The 16,365-nt window shown below is 39.9% G+C and overlaps 1 protein-coding gene across 2 annotated transcripts in view; it reads right to left on the bottom strand.

Moving 5' to 3' along the window:
• FSTL5 (follistatin like 5) overlaps positions 1 to 16,365 on the bottom strand; it is a 597,279-nt gene that overhangs the window by 58,503 nt on the left and 522,411 nt on the right. For both annotated transcript variants that reach the window (XM_090036262.1, XM_090036263.1), the window contains one exon: positions 11,813 to 11,931. In XM_090036262.1, the coding sequence (XP_089892388.1) occupies positions 11,813 to 11,931 (119 nt within the window). The remainder of the gene's footprint in view (positions 1 to 11,812; positions 11,932 to 16,365) is intronic.

Genomic DNA, 16,365 nt, shown 5'->3' with positions numbered 1-16,365 from the left:
CTGTATGGGTCCAGGTGGGCATGGAGCAGGGGGAGGCAAAGCGGGGGGTCATGATGGTGGCTGTTGTTGGGGCTGGGCAGCAGGGAGGAAGGAAGGGAGGGAAGTGGGGAGGGAAAGAGAAGACGGGGTCATGTTGGTTATGCCACCCCACTGCCCAGCCCTGACAACAGCCAGCAGGGAAGGGGAGGTGGCGGGGACAGGGAAGGGAGCAGGGATCCATCATTCTTGATGGACAATTAGCTAGTACACATATAAGACAAGCACATGAGCAAGCAAGCATCTAATATGCTGTACAATCATCTCATCAATAGTTTATTATCATTTGTATAATATGCAATTCCCACTTCCATTGGAGGATTATTCTAGTAATGTCACAGGCACCAGCCTTGCAAAATTATCCATGTAGTCAGTTCCCTACACCTGTATGAAGGCATATTGCTTGATCCAATTAGTGCATAGGAAATTATTTCAGATATTCAAATGAGATGTTCCCTTTCCCAGTATCATGCAAACTAAGCTACAAATCATGAAAGACTAAAGCAGAATTTATAAATATATATATATATATATATATAGAGAGAGAGAGAGAGTATATATATTTATATTTATATGGATATATCATCACAGACATGATGTCAAAATGTATACCACGTCTTTATCATAGAATCATGGAGTGTTAAGTTTGGAAAGGGCCTTAGGAGGTCATCTAATCCAACCTGCTGCCTGAGGCAGGAAAGATCTTGTGCTCTGTATGGGCATCAAAGCTGCAACCTTGGCATTATTAGTGCCATGCTCTTTTCTTGGAACAAAAAATAAAGGGGTACTCAAATGGAAGTGTGCAATTAATGACAGGAGAGGGCATTTTGCTGTGGCTGAAGAGCAGGTGAAAGGAGAGTCTTACCTTTGGGGATGGCTGCTCCCATGAATGGTCCAAAAAGGGGAGTTAAACCATACCACTGCACCCCATCTGGATCTGCCCCTGCCAAGTTACAAGGGCACTGTGTGGCCCCTTTGCCTGTAGTTCTAGGGGACTGCATGCTCCAAGGTCCGAACAAGATATCCAGTTTTTCAACCCTTACCTTGAAAGCCAAGCTTTCCAATTTCACTTCTCCCATTCTCTTCAAATGAAACTGGCAGCATTCTGACTAACCTACTATGTCAAAACCTGAAAAATTCCAGAGCCTATGTCAAAAGCCTTGCTATATTCTAAATAAACTATGTTCACTGCATTCATTCAACCACCCACTAGTTACTTTGTCAAATAAAAAGGTCAAGTTGTTTTAGCATGATTTCTTTGTAAATCTATCCTTGCTGATATAGATCACTTTTTCCTCCTCCAGATGCTTTTCAATAGAATTTTCTCCAGCAACTTCCTGGGTATTGAAGTCAGACTGACATGTTTATAATTCCTGGGTACTGCTTTTTAAAAATGGAAAGTATGTTAGGCCTTTTCCAGTCCACACTCATTTTTCACAACTTTTTAAATATTGCCATTGACCCTAGGATGAATTCAGCACCCTGAGATGAATTTTAATAGATCTTGCAAGTTACATTAATTCAAATTAATCAAAAGCTCTCTGATGCCCTTTTGTTATTACCCCACTTGATAGCCCTGCTAAGCTGTGATCATCCAAAATAGATCCTTCGTTTCAAAATACAATTTTGTCTTACATCATGATCTACAGATGCATATTCAGCCATCTAAGTTTATATCGTCTGGCTTTTCTTGAATCCAAGAATAGGTTTTTGATAAACAGAGCTAAAATTTAGCCTTTAAAAAAATTGTGTTTGTTGAGACTGAACTTGACATTTTTTTAAAAATTTGGTATGTTTTAATTTTAAGGTTTCATATTCATGTCCCCTGCAGTTTTGTAAGCAGACAAAAATCTTTTTTTCTTTAAAATATAAACCAAAATACACTATTCTCTCATTTTAATTAAACTAGGATCAAATTACTTTTTTTTCAATTTAATGTCTGTGTAACAAAAGAAAATATCTGGTTAAAAGTGGGTTTTTTTCATTGTTCATTTCCCCCATCCCAAACACACCCTGATTTTATTCAGAAAGTGAGATGTTTTAAATCAGATCTAATCTAATCAACAGATGGAAGACAATATAATCTTCATTTGAAAGTGAAAACTTATGAAACAAGTCAGAGGAAAAAAGACATTCTCAAGACATTGTTTATGGATTTATGGGGCAATTTAATCCAAATGCTACTAAAGTTTGTACAAGGATTTTTATTTTACTTTAACTGGCTTTGTATCAAGCCCTTTCAGCAAGGTTCTTATGCTTATTATGTATGATTTAATAACATGATTAACAATTATGCTATTGTAACCACTATCATCACCACCACCAAAATTTGTCATGTGCACTCATTTTGAAATAGGATGATGTTCTGAAATGTTAAAAAATGATAGTTCAAGCAAACTCATTTTAATCTTATATTGCATGACTTTTTATGCAGTTTACACACAAAGCATTCTTTCAGAAAAAAATTCATTGGCACCCTTAATGCCATTATTTTTGAGCCATTATTTTGAATGTGTCACACCTAATTATGATGCAATTGGTAGAGTAAAAAAAAGATTTTCGTAAACCTCATCTTGTTCCAAAAAGTACACATTCTGACCTCATCTGAGTATGTAATCTAAATGTTACTTAGGGCACATGCATATATTTGCAGGACCTGACCTAGAATACCACTACTTACTTTAAATTTCACAATTGTTGATCAGATCTTTGCTTAGATGCACATTCACTGGTGCCAGGAGCCATTCTGGAAAAATTATCTAAGGAAGTTGGGATGGGGTGGTGGGAAGGATGGCATCGGGGGTGGGTGGGAGCTAGCTAGTGTGGGGGGCTTGGCGCGATCAGAAAGGGCTGTACATCTAGAGTTGGGAGGGGGGCCAGAGGCCCAATAAGGGGTGGGGAGGGTAAGAAAAGCATGGCCCCTGGGCTGTGCTCTGAATGTGTACACACAATTGGTTAGATCAGGCATGGCTTAGCCTGATCTACATAGAGGACTTCCTTAGGTAAACTAAGTTAGATCAGGCCGGCTAGTTGTTGTCCAATCAAAATTCCTCAAACATGTATTCAGTTTGGCTTTTAGATCAAGCTAAACCTCAGATAATCATGGCCTCCACCGTCTCATTATATAAAAAGGCAGAACAAGGCTATGTTGAAATTTATGGGAGTTTTGTCACTGACTGCAATGGGATGTGCTGAGGCATTTTTTGTTTCAAAAGTAATTCAACTATTTTTATTTGATTTTACCTTTCAGGGCAGAAAGATCCTGCAAAACTGGTGAAATGTAAATGCAAAATGGAGAACAACTATTTAGACAGCAGTACCGCAGAAAAGGATCCAGAGATTACAGTAGTTGCAGTCCAAATGAGTCAACAACTTGATGCAAAAGGGTAAATCTCATTTTTGGTAAGTATTAATAGAAATGTTGTAGATATTGGGAAATAGTTATTTACTTTCAGTGTGACACTGGGTAGGCCTCATTTAGACAAAAGTTTCCAGTTTTCAGCACTACACATATAGAAAAAGTAGGTTAACTGGAGAGTGCAGAAGGAGAAACAAAATCTGAAAAATGACCTATTAGAAAACATTGAGAGAACTGGATTTGTTTTCCCTGGCAAAGAAGAAGACTGAATGCTAATGTAGAAACTGTCTTCCAGTATATACAAGGTTGTTTTAAAGAGGGCAATGATTACCACATTCATTCATATACTACATGCACCTTTTCCCCCAAATTACCGCTCCAAACTTGGTGTCCGTGATTTAGGAAGGAAGCTGATTTCTGTGTTAGAATGGAGGTATGCGGATGCTGGAATGTCTCCCAAGGACTCTACTCCCTTCCTGACTGGCCACGTGCAGGAGGGCCAGGGTCCCATCCTCAGTAACATTCACCCTCTTGCCACAGCTGCACAGCTATAGGTTTAACCATGACGCAGCCACTCTTGAAACAACAGCTGCATTTGGCTCTGCAATCTGGCAACAACAGTGACAGGGTTAAACCTCTAAGCTGTGCAGCTGCAGTAAAATGAGGAGTGACTTTTTCCTGCATGTGGCCTACCCATGCATAGGCTAGTAAAATTCTGGAAAACTTTTTTCTTCATCCTGTCTTCCCAAAACAAAGTGCATGTCTTATTTGAAAGCATGTAGAATGTGAGAAAATATGGAAAGTATTCTCCATGTTCACTGGTAGCACAAGGGCTTAATTTGTGGTAAAGCTGATTTACAGTAGACATTTGGATTTTTTCCCTTCCTCTAATCTGGGACTAGTTCAGCACTGGTGTTGGATGTGGTCCATAACATGAGACCCCTTCTGAGCATGCCCACACTGATTAGAGGTGGGCAGGTTCTAGAAGAGCAAACCTGGATGATGTCAGTGACCCACTTACATCTGGGAAGCCTGTGCAGTAGGTTGTGTGGTGCAGTCGAGTGCAGTATGCTACACTTGAGTGCCAAGAGCACAATAGTAGGGTGTCGTGTGCATGAGTATGGTTGGTGAGAAGAATGACTGACACATGGTGCAATTTTGGTGAGTATTTAAGGAATCCTGAGGCAAGATTTGGCATGCAAACGGAATATGGAGGCTCGAGAGTACTTAGGTTTGAATGGTGTGTGAGCTTACTTGGTTGGTGATACCTGCGTGTTCGAGGCATATGAGCAGAGACTGTAGCAGTGAGAGAGAGAGAGAGAGGGGTGACCTATCAGATTGGATTATAATTGGATAGTTACCTGTAAAAGCATTATTGGATTGGGACCTCAATAATCCATTGGATAGGTAATTATCACCCTTCCCGCACTCTCAGGCTCAGTGAGTACCCTTTGAGGGAAAAGACTGAGGGCCTGACTGTCATTCCAGCTCAGTGAGCCTGTGAAGGCCCCAATGCTGCCTTTCACTGCCCCTGCACAGTTCTGTTTATGGTGTATTGCAGTTAACCGGTATATGTAGTTAATGCTAGATGTTATGTACATTTCTTAGTGTTAATCTTGTTTTTGTTGTGAGCCCAAGTTTATAATATATTTTTGAACTTTATTGGAGCCTCTGTGTATTTATAGGGTATGTGAGGGTGGGCTGTAGCTCTATGTATATATCTGACCCCCAAATCCACCTCTAACAGAGACAATACATGAGAGGCCCTGGCTGTCTTAGGAGGCCTAACAACCCTCCGCCGCTTAGATTTCCCATAGGTGGTCAGTGTCCAGGACACCTGGCAGTGTCCACTTTTCACTGGCACAGTCTATCCAAGAAGGCTCACAAATATACTTCATTGAATATCTATATCTATAGATATCTATCTATCTATCTCTGGATATATACAGATATATATCTATATAGAGAGAGATCTATATGGACTGATATATCTACCAATAGATATATATACTTTCAATGAAGTATATTTTTCAGGCTTCTTATGCCGTGCCAGTGCTGAACTCATATGTGTGTGTGTCTGTGTGTTTTTTTTAAGAACAAACTAGACAAACAACTGTCAGGTATGGTTGAAGTATTTTTTAATTATGCTTTAGAGCTTAGAGAAGGGTATGGACTGGGTGACCTGCTTTATTCTCAGAACAAGAGAAGCTTATTCTTATCCAGCATTGAGAAGTAATGCTGACCAGCCCGGGTGGAGCACCATTATAGCCTGAAAATGAGTTAATTCTTCCAGCAACCAGGTTAGTTTGCTTAGTTGCCTGAGTATCCAGATACTACTGTATTGGGCAGTGCACACTTACCTACGAAGTGTATAGTGTACTCAGGCAAACAGCCCTCAAATTGGTTTAAGAACCATACGGAACACTAGCTCAGAAATATATAAAAAGTAATTCACATGGCTGAATGAACACTTCTCTTTCTTCTACTGCTGAAAACTTGCATTAAGAATGGTTTTCAAAGACTATGAAGTGCTTTCCAGAACTTGTATTATATTGAAAGAATTAACTAATGGAAATATGTTATCTGTGGAAGGAGCAGGGAGAGACAGGACCCTATCTGCACATAGTCATATAAAAATAAAATACAAAACTTACCCAATAAAACTGTGCAACAAAGAAAACAAAACAATACAGAATAACTGAGAATGTTCTTTATGAATCCTCACCAGTCACCGATCAAGCAGAGATGCAATACAATGCGACACTGCACCAAAATTGCATTTTTACTTAGAACAAACTAACAGCTTTTTCCAAAAGAGGTTTGGAGAAGATATTATACTCTGCAAAGAAGTCTGTTTTTATCTCAGCTTTCCTGGTCAATGAGTTATTCTGAGCAATGCACAGCTGTTGGTTTATTATCAATGCTACATATAGGGAATTCTGAAGTTCATCCTTTTTTCTTAGAGGAAAATAATCTCAACGGCCTTTTATTCTTTGGTAGAGAGTTTCATTGGAAACAAAACCAAATTATTTTTTGAAAGGGAAATGAACTAGTATAATGAGTATTGTAAGATGAAAAATAAAAACAATATACATAGCTTCATATTTCTTTGTGCAAAAATTAAACCTTGGTATTCAAAAGAAGGAAATATCTTGATTCTTGGATGCTTGTGAGACCTATAATTGATGAAATAATGGAAATGACACATAGATCCAAGGGCAACATTTCCAATCTTTTTGTGATGTATCAATGATACCTTCTGACTCTAAACATAAGATATTTTCTATATCCTGCAGGTAACTTTAACAGAGAAAAATGAAAAAGTCACTTTCTTACCTCCTCTTTTGCTTACTTTATAGAAGGCTAAAAAAGGGAAATCATCCCCCCCACCATTTTTTATCATTCAACTTATTTATGGTTCATTCAGATTATCACTACATTCTCAAAGAAAATATAGGACAATATAAAATATATGCTGTTCTCATTTTCTTTTTAACCTAATAAAATTTAATTGACTTCTTAAATAATCAGCTTTTGAATTACCCATCCATAAAGAAAGGTCTCTGGCTTATTTTTATCTGTGTCAACCTAATTTCACTTAAGCAGCACAAATCAAGGCATGATTAGCTGCTCAGCATAATTATCCATGCTAAAATATATCTTGCTGTTGAGTGTTGCAGCCTTTGATATTTATAATGATAGCTAAAGAGGCAAAATCCTCCAAGACAGTTTTGTTTTTACCCAAATATACCTTTGTTATTATTATTTAGGGATTGTTAAAATGTGCTTTTTCCCTCAAGGTGACTAGATAGAGTCCAAGGGGTTACATTACACATTCATTTTAGGAGGCTCAGGGAGTTGTTAACCGCTAGATGGCCCACACTTTAAGATGTTTAAACTAGTTTTAAGCACCTTTTAACCATCTTAAAGTTAAGCCACCCCAGGGCAGGTTTCTCTGAACTGTTACCCAGCTCACATTCCATGAATGTGTGACCACTCCTCCCAGAGATAAGCCATCTAGGTTCCAGTCCTCCAGCATCCCAGGATGCAGTGCCTCCCCCGACTCTTCTGTTCTGTGCATACAAACTTTCCACCCTCTTAACTCTACTGCCCAGCAGGTGCTACTGGCACCAAGCCAACTCCCTCTCCTGCCCCCAGGGGTATGTCTTGGTTGGGCAACTAACAGGAGCACAGACTGTTCAGGGAGGAAAGCCTAAGGGGTGGAAGAGGGATCAAGGTAGAGGTCCAGATCAGGATCCCCATGACCTTCCCTCCCGAGGCAGGAACAGCATCCCTGTGAGTAGGGGTTACCAATCCCAATACTAACTTATTCAAATACAAGAATTGCTTTAATTTACTTACTCTTCATACTTTTACATTTTGTTTTACTTCTTTTTATTTTATCCTTTAGTGGACAAAGGATAAAAGGTAGTGGCTTCAGTGAGTGAGTTCCTTCATTTCACCATCCAGTCCCCAGCTCCCATTCCCATTCATTTCACTGCCTAGTCCAACCCACCCCCACATAGAGCAGAGATAGAAGCCTGCCATGGCTTGCAGTCCTGTAGCGGGAACTCACAACTGTAGCTCCTAGTCAGGCCCCAAGATCACCAGCTTTCTAGTAGCAAATCACAGTTGTGACAGTCAGAGAAGATTTTTAGCTTGAATATGTTTAACTCTAAACTTGAGCTAACACTAACACTTATCACCATTTGAGAAGCTTAAAGAGTAATATATAACAAAGGCCCAAGTGATAAGAAACAGGTATTATCAATTAAAACTTTATAATAGGCATCATAAGATAACGCCATCGGCCTTAATTTACCATATTTATTCAAATACAAGATGACTATAAAACACATGGCCAATATTGAGCAAACATACTAATGGGAACCTACCACATGATTTTTTTTTGCAAAAATATTATATATTCAAGAGGGTGAATGACATGCACGTATCACTGTACCTCTAACCACCTGTCAAGTGACCACACTACCACATTTTTTTTTAATAAAAATATTTCATGTTTCAATCCAAATCAATTCCAAATGAGTCAGTCAAGAACCATTAGTGGCCCTACTACTGGCAAACATCTTTCACTTCCACCTATGGCTTCAGATGTTTCCAAATCCTACATGCAGGCCCAAGCCTGGAGGCTTAGGGTTCAGATGTCCCCGAATTTCACTTGCCTTTAGCCATAAGGCCTAGGAGCAAGCTAGGGAGAAGTCTCCCATTTTCAAGAACTGGGTTTAAAGCCAAAATCTTCCCACTCGAGCAGCAAGTGGGAGGTTTACCAAACATTACCTTCACAGGCACTACCCTGTGTCAGAAAAGCAGTTATCCCCAGGTGTGACTAGGAAAACTGCCCTGATGGTCATGGTATTTGTACACAAGGATTAGTTAGTACAGCCTACCCAAGTAGGCTATTTGGTACCACCCACTGTATGGTGTCCTCCTCAGCAGCAATTATTTTCAAGTCATGGTGACTCATTACACTGCATACAATTTTCAATGATTCCTGTTTCTTCACCAGCCTTTAATATCTGTTTCAGGCTGGACATAAGGAAGAATTTCTTTACTGTCCGAGCCTCCAAGGTCTGGAACAGTCTGCCAGTGGAGGTGGTTCAAGCACCTACATTGAACACCTTCAAGAGTAAATTGGATGCTTATCTTGCTGGGATCCTATGACCCCAGCTGACTTCCTGCCCTTTGGGCAGGGGGCTGGACTCGATGATCTCCCGAGGTCCCTTCCAGCCCTAATGTCTATGAAATCTATGAAATCTAGCAAACATCTCCAAATAGGCCCTCTCAAACAGTTCACCCCAAATCCCTCTGTCACCCCTTTTCTCAGCCTGTTGCATATGTTTAGTGTGGCCCTGCCCTCCATCAGGTGGAGCCGGACCAGGTTCCCCTGCACCTCATCTGCATATACATTTTCGGAGGATCCCAGGGCTCATGACAAGAACACCCAGTTCCAGTCATGAGTGGAGTGCTAATTAGCTTTGTGGGGGGGGTATCTGGAGTATACATAAATACTGATCAGTGCTGGGTTGTGGGATTACCATGGCTTGAAACACTGTTGACTCTGCTGGGACCTAGTACAATGAGCTATGTGGTAAATAATGAGCCTTTGCTTTTGGTTTTGGACTACTATCATATATAGTGGGTGTATCTACACATTACCATATGACAATGTGACTACCATACCATGCTTTAGTACTTCCTTTTGGAAGTACTAAAGCATGGTGCTGTACTGCTCATTGACTGAGGCACACTATTAGATTTTGCACTACATCGCCACAGTGGCACACTAAAATGGGGAAGTGCACCACTACGATCACTACTTTACCATAGCATGCCATACAGTGACATAGCACATTGCTACGTAGCTATAGGGCAATGTGTAGATGTACCCAATTTGTACTATAAATAAGTAGGCACAAAAATGCTGCTTAAAAGTGTGGTTATGGAGTGCCTGTGCTAAAACTTGCAGCAATTTCAAAAAAAGTAAAATGTATCAATTCTGGATGAACTAAGTCCATGGATACTACAGGTATATTTATGTCAAGGTCAGTGTTTTCAAATTTGCTCCTTACTTCCATGTGTTCAAAGACAGCAGTGTCTGACAGTAAGGAGGGGGAGAAGGGGCAACAGGGGGAAGAAGTTGGCAAAGGAGGGGAGGGGAAGGGGGCTACCTGATTCCCTGATTTATTTTCCCTGCTGTAGCAGGGGGAGGGGGAAATTTCAAGGCAAACCTTCATTAATTATATTCTATACCTGGAAAAGTATAACACATTTATAAATTTTCCATATATAGAATATAATTATTGGGGGATCATCTTATAGAATCACAGAAAACTAGGGCTGGAAGGGACCTCAGGAGATCATCTAGTCCAACCTCCTGCTCAAGCAGGACCATCCCCAACTAGATCATCCCAGCCAAGGCTTTGCTGAGCAAAGTCTTAAAAACCTCCAAGGATGGAGAGTCTACAACCTCTCTGGGTAACCTATTCCAGTACTTTACTACTCTCTTGGTGAGAAAAAATTTCCTAATATCTAACCTAAATTTCCCTAACTGAAACTTAAGACCATTGCTCCTTGTTCTGTTATTTGCCACCACTGGGAACAGTTTAGCTCTATCCACTTTGGAACTGCCCTTCAGGTAGTTGAAGGTTGCGATTAAATCACCCTCCCCTCCATGCTGTCTTCTCTTCTCCAAACTAAATAAACCTAGTTAATCTGTTTATCTTCCCTCAATATTCAGTGTCATCTTATATTCAAGTAAATACAGCAGATACCAAGCACACAAATGCCCACACCAACATACCAATTTGTAATCCCTCTAATAGCAACAGAAAAAGTGAAGAAGAAATATATGTGAAGAATTAATGTAGCCAGCCCTTAAAATATGCAGAAGAAACAGAAGACACAGATTTTGGTGAAATTCATTTCACACTTCTATTGGCTACAAAGGACCTTCTGTTGCCTGTACCAGTTCTAACTTCATTTTATAGTGACAGACTCCTGGCTGATAAAACTGTCTTCATTTTCTTCAACAGAGCTCCTGAAGTTGATAATCATGGAGGATCTGTCTCATATATGCCCTAAGGAACTGACAGTTTATCTTAAAATAAAACAAAATACATGGCAGAACAATACCAACAATGTGTGGAGAAGTGACATCAGAAATTTGAAGATCAACTCTGTAAGCATTTCTAAAAAGCAGAATTCAAAAATGAAAGATAGGAGTGATGTTTAACAGATGCACTGTGCACATAAGCAATATGAAAGAAGGTGTCAAACTGAGAGTGGAATTGGACTCTCTCTAACTCAGGGAAAAGAATAGGAGAAAATAGAGGAAGAAGCTGGAGAAAGGAAGGAAACAAACGCAGATCTGAAAGAGAGCTGGGGTTGGCAAACTAGGGCAGGGGTAGGCAAACTTTTGCTGCTGTGAGCTGGAGCTTGCAACCCAGCCCCCTCCTGCAGGCTGCAATTTTCCACCCCCAGAGAGCTCAAGCCACCTCCTGCTTATGTGATTCTGTACTGGAAACAAGTACAGGCATGAGAGCGTGGCAGGGAGGGTCTGCAAAAGAAAATGCTGAAGAAGGGACAAGCAGCAGGGCACAGTCTGTGCCACTGATCCCCCATGTCACCCTGAGCCGGGTCAGACCTTCTTGGGCCAGATCTGACCTGCAGGCCAGAGGTTGCTGGTCCCTGACCTAGCAGAAGGGGTTTGAATTCATTACAATAAAACAAGAGAGAATGGAAAATATGCAATTACCTACTTAATAGATATGCAGAAGCCTTCTGTTTCAAAGTCTATCCATGAGGTACCTCTTGCCAACATTAAGCTGATACTTCTCATTTCAAAGAAAAGGATAATTGAGAAAACACTCACAATAAATTTAAAGAAATACTTGCCTGAAACCCAAGGAGTTTTTCACTGGGCTTAATGTGCCTCTGAAATTCACATTCTACTGGCTGTATCACTTTGATTCCATCTTCATAAAAAACATAAAACATGTTCCCAATTCCCAGACCTTAGGAACAAAAACACATTCAAATGTACAAAATTAAACCATTAGAAAAAAGCAACCCCCAATTTTTCAGAACCAAAGCCCTCATTTTAATGCTAATATGAGATCAATTTGTTAATGGCTGTGTGATGATAATAAAGCTAACACCATGGGATTTTCTACTGCAAAGCTGAACCCAAAGTGTGATGCTATTCAAGTTTTTACACTGCTTTCCCTGTGAGCAAGACAGCAATTTTACAAACAGAGATCTGGAAATAAGCCATATTTTGAGAGATGAAGTAATGAATGAAATCATGTGAAATCTTTTACATGATAATCAAATGAAAATAAATTCCATATGTTTTCTCACTTTTCTTTTTCTGAGTGGAGAATTTAAAGTAATTAACACAACACATTAACAGAAAAAGTCCCGAGTCTTTGTTATACCTCATATATGACATTTCCTTCAGTACTAAAAAGGTAATGCTCTTGATAGTCTTTTACTGGCAAGTCAAAAGTTGGGGAGAAATTTAATTCTAGTTTATAGGGCCACATTTTTTTGTGGAACTCTACAGTCTCTCCCCCGTGAGTAGTTATCTCAGGACTGTAGCATTATTCTAATAGCTTAACCTATATACCTCAGTTTTTCATCTATCAGAGTTAATTGTTTTGGTATTTTATTCGTCATGATTATTAGTTAATATTTGGAACCTGTTATGAAGATGAAAACCACTATATTCTTGCAATCAGCATGAAATCAATTATGCCAATAAAGGGTTTCACATATATTCCAGTAACATGTCCAAAACTTCCACTATCAGCAGTACACTGGCATGGGGAATAGACTTAAGGAATATAAAGTTAAAACAAGAATTTTGATTTTATGTTCTCAAGAAAGTCCTCTGTTATCAGAAAGCAAAGTCCTTGGAATAGTGTACAACATAAGACTATTATTATATTAGAAAATGAAAAATGAAACAACATAACGATGAAAAACCATAATGCAATGTAATAAGTCTCAGAGAACCATCCCCTGGCCTGCATTCGCAGTGGAGTAAAAGGTGGCAGAAAGATGCCAGCTGGGGGAGGCAAGGGAGTTTGAAAATAAAATATAAAATATATTCAATTCATATAGAAAATTATTCCCTCTGGATAATCCTATGGGAAGGGAAAAACAGGGAGAAGCCCCCAAAGTGGATCTTGGCAGAGATTTACCCCAAATCTGTTCACTATAATGAAGAACAAGGAAGGGTTTGACATCCTACAGAGCTTCAGAGAACTCCTAAAGTGCCACAGTGATGCAGCTACTTGATTCTTAATGCATCCTCCCACCTGCAGATACCGCTCAAACCAATTAAAGTGGGTTTCCTGTCACGCTGGTGCCTTTGTGCAAAATTAACTCTTTCAGGAGGAATGGGCCCTCAAATATTTTTCAAGCTCTGAACCCTTGCCCTCTGCAAACTCCAGTGTCACAAAAATGACTGACTTTTCCCCCCAATTTCTGCACAGAATGGAGAAAATGTGTTTGTATAGCAGAACCTCAATTACTGATATTATGCCTCTAAAGGCCTTCATTACAACATTCTTCAGTGGCTGCTATGTAAAGGTTTCATCAGTCCACCAGGTCTTATTCTTTATTTATACAGGAACAGAACTGCAACAGACCTTACCTAATTTTGCCAAAGACAGCACTTTCAAGATACTAACAAGAAAGGAGCAGATGTCATCTCAGAAGTGAGATTTAGCTGGGTTTTTTTATTTGCAAAAATGTTTGCCACATTTAGATAGATTTATGTCTGCATTTCACTCTGCTTGCCTTTTATTTGAAAAGTTATGACACTGTCTTTATGTACATCTTCCCTGTACATACCATCAAAGCCAGACTTAGAAAGGGGGAGTCTTTCGAATAGCTTACAAAATACAGACCCTGTGAAAAAAACTACTTTTGCAATATGACCAATTGTCGGCGTTAAAAAAAAAGAAACTGGGAACTCATCCTCCTGGAGAATCCTAGGACCTCAACTTGTCAATTCTTTTTAACTTAATTAAGTGTTAGCAAGGGTATTGAGGGCAAGGAGAACTAAAGGGTGATGCTAACTGGCAGTGGCACTACAAGATTTTGTTGAGTATTCATAATCACACAATCCTTTAACTACAAACAAGATGGGGACATCTACACAAGTCATTCACATGCAGCAATAAACTGCTCTGCAATTTATTGTTCCTGAGAAGCTCCTGGGCGCACAGTTTACATGCGCACCTGAACCTCAGCACGTTGAGCTGAGTCATAGCAGCCCCGGCTGGCAGGAGGCCCTGGCTGTTAGTCTGCCAGCCCAGAGCTGCTCCAACCAGGTTCAGTGTGCTGTAGTGGAGCTGGCTGGTGCATGTGAGCGCTTCAGCATGGGGCTAACCAGCAGGCAGCCCCTGCACTGAAGCACCATCTTGCCCCAGCCAGCCAGCTCAGTGTCTACACATTTGCTGCTGCACACAAAAAACTCCACAGCAGGGTAGGACTTACATTTACATGTCCTACCCTGCTGCAGAGTGTATTAGTTTCGTGCATGTGTACACACTGAGACATGTACTGCACAGTTAATTAATCAACTGTGCAGTAAACATTGCACGTAGACACACCTGATAATTCCTAAAGGCAGCAGTGAAAAAAATTTCCTTTCCTTGCACGTTTGTAATGCTCAAATTCAGAGCAGCCTAATATTTTTCAATTTAATACCAACCTAAGTAAGCCTGAGATCCCACCCAGCCTGCAGCCATTCTCCAGTTCATAGCTAAGAGCAAACTCCTGCACGAATAAACAATAGCATCTTCTGACAGAGTTAGGGTGTCTAGAAAGCACAATTTGTTAGGGCTTTGACTGAAACAGGTAGTGGGTAGGCAGGCAGCAAATTTTGAGTACTAATCACAATCGATTAAAAACCCACTCTTTTTCCCTCTCTCCTCCACTCTTCAGATATCTCACCTTACCTCCCCCTCACCTATGTCTTCCCACCCATAATTTCAGTATTTGGTTTGTACAGTGCTTAGCACAGTGCACCCTCAAAACTGACTACAGTTACATGAACTTTTCAATATAGTTTTCCCCAGTAATTTACAGTAGCTGTGCAGCCCACATAATAGTTTCAAGAAGCAGATGCACCTAAGATTATCAGTTATTGCAAAAATAAAAGGTGTTGCCTTCCATGGATCACTCCTACCATGGGCTAGTCAGCGCCAACACTTGTGAGAAGAATGGGAACTAACCAACAGTAGTAAACAAAAGAGTCTGCCTCAGCCCATGCAGCCCATGGGTATAGCAAAACTACTTCCACCTCTTAGCACCTGCTCCACAGACCAACATCCCACAGCTAATGAGAGATGTCTGTTAATCCTGTTGCATTTCTGTGCATACTCTAAGTCTATTATCTATTATTAGGAAAGTATTTTTGCAGGTGATGCTGTTTATTGAACCTACTGTATACTGGGGAGGGAAAGAGGCAAGCTTGTGAGTACTAAGTACCCTTCCTCATTACCAATCATTTTCTCATGACAGAAAGCAACATCCAGCCTGACCTTAAATGTCTGCAATCTAAAAAAAGACAAAGGCAACCAAAGCACTAGTAATTAGCTCAGAATTTTGAAAGTCTTCACAACAGATTCTCATTCTTCCCCTGTGAATTTTAACCCTCATATGTGACTCACAAGCAATGTGTACAGTGTCTCACTGCCAGGCCCAAGGCTGCTGCTGAGAAACAAGCTCTGTCCACCCACCCTCACTATGCCTCAAAAAAGTTCAGCAAGTAGGCAGATTACACAGCTCAGTGGGATCTTCAAGACTGTTCTCAGGTTTTTCCAAGACAGACAGCCTTAGAGCAGTGCTGGGCACATGAAAATAAATCTTAAAATATATAAGAAGTCTCACTAATCAAAACGTATTCTAGCAAGATCCCATAGCAAAATCTGAGATACTCACTGTTACCATGAATCTTGCATTGAAGATAATTGAAAAAACCTTATATCTCTTGAAATATATGAAAGTTCCTCTATAACTTTTAATGAATGTTAACTATTTGCAGTTAAGAATAAACATTCATAAGTAACACTTTGGCTTTACCCTTTTTAACTGAGTCTGGATATTGCAGAGGGTATGTCATACCGAAACACTGAAATCACATCTTGTAAAATAAATATTTATCACTGGAGGTAAACCTTTGAAGTCAACAATGATCTCGACACCATAAACACCTAATACTGTTCTCGTGACATCCTCCAGTAAAGAAGCAAGATCTAAATGGAAAGCATAAAACCTAGCTTGACCCTTCCACCTTCTAACTTCATATCAAAGAGAGAGAGAAATTGGTTTGTCTTACTAACTAATCAAGAAACTGAAAATTTTCTTCTCTTTTTTTTTCCTGGGAACTGCACCAGATGACACTCTTGAGATGTAAGAATGATTAACACAAT

This window comes from Crocodylus siamensis, chromosome 2 (assembly GCF_052110815.1).
Source record: "Crocodylus siamensis isolate JL-2025a chromosome 2, ASM5211081v1, whole genome shotgun sequence".
Lineage (NCBI taxonomy): Eukaryota > Metazoa > Chordata > Crocodylia > Crocodylidae > Crocodylus > Crocodylus siamensis.
This window is presented reverse-complemented; position numbering and strand designations above follow the sequence as displayed.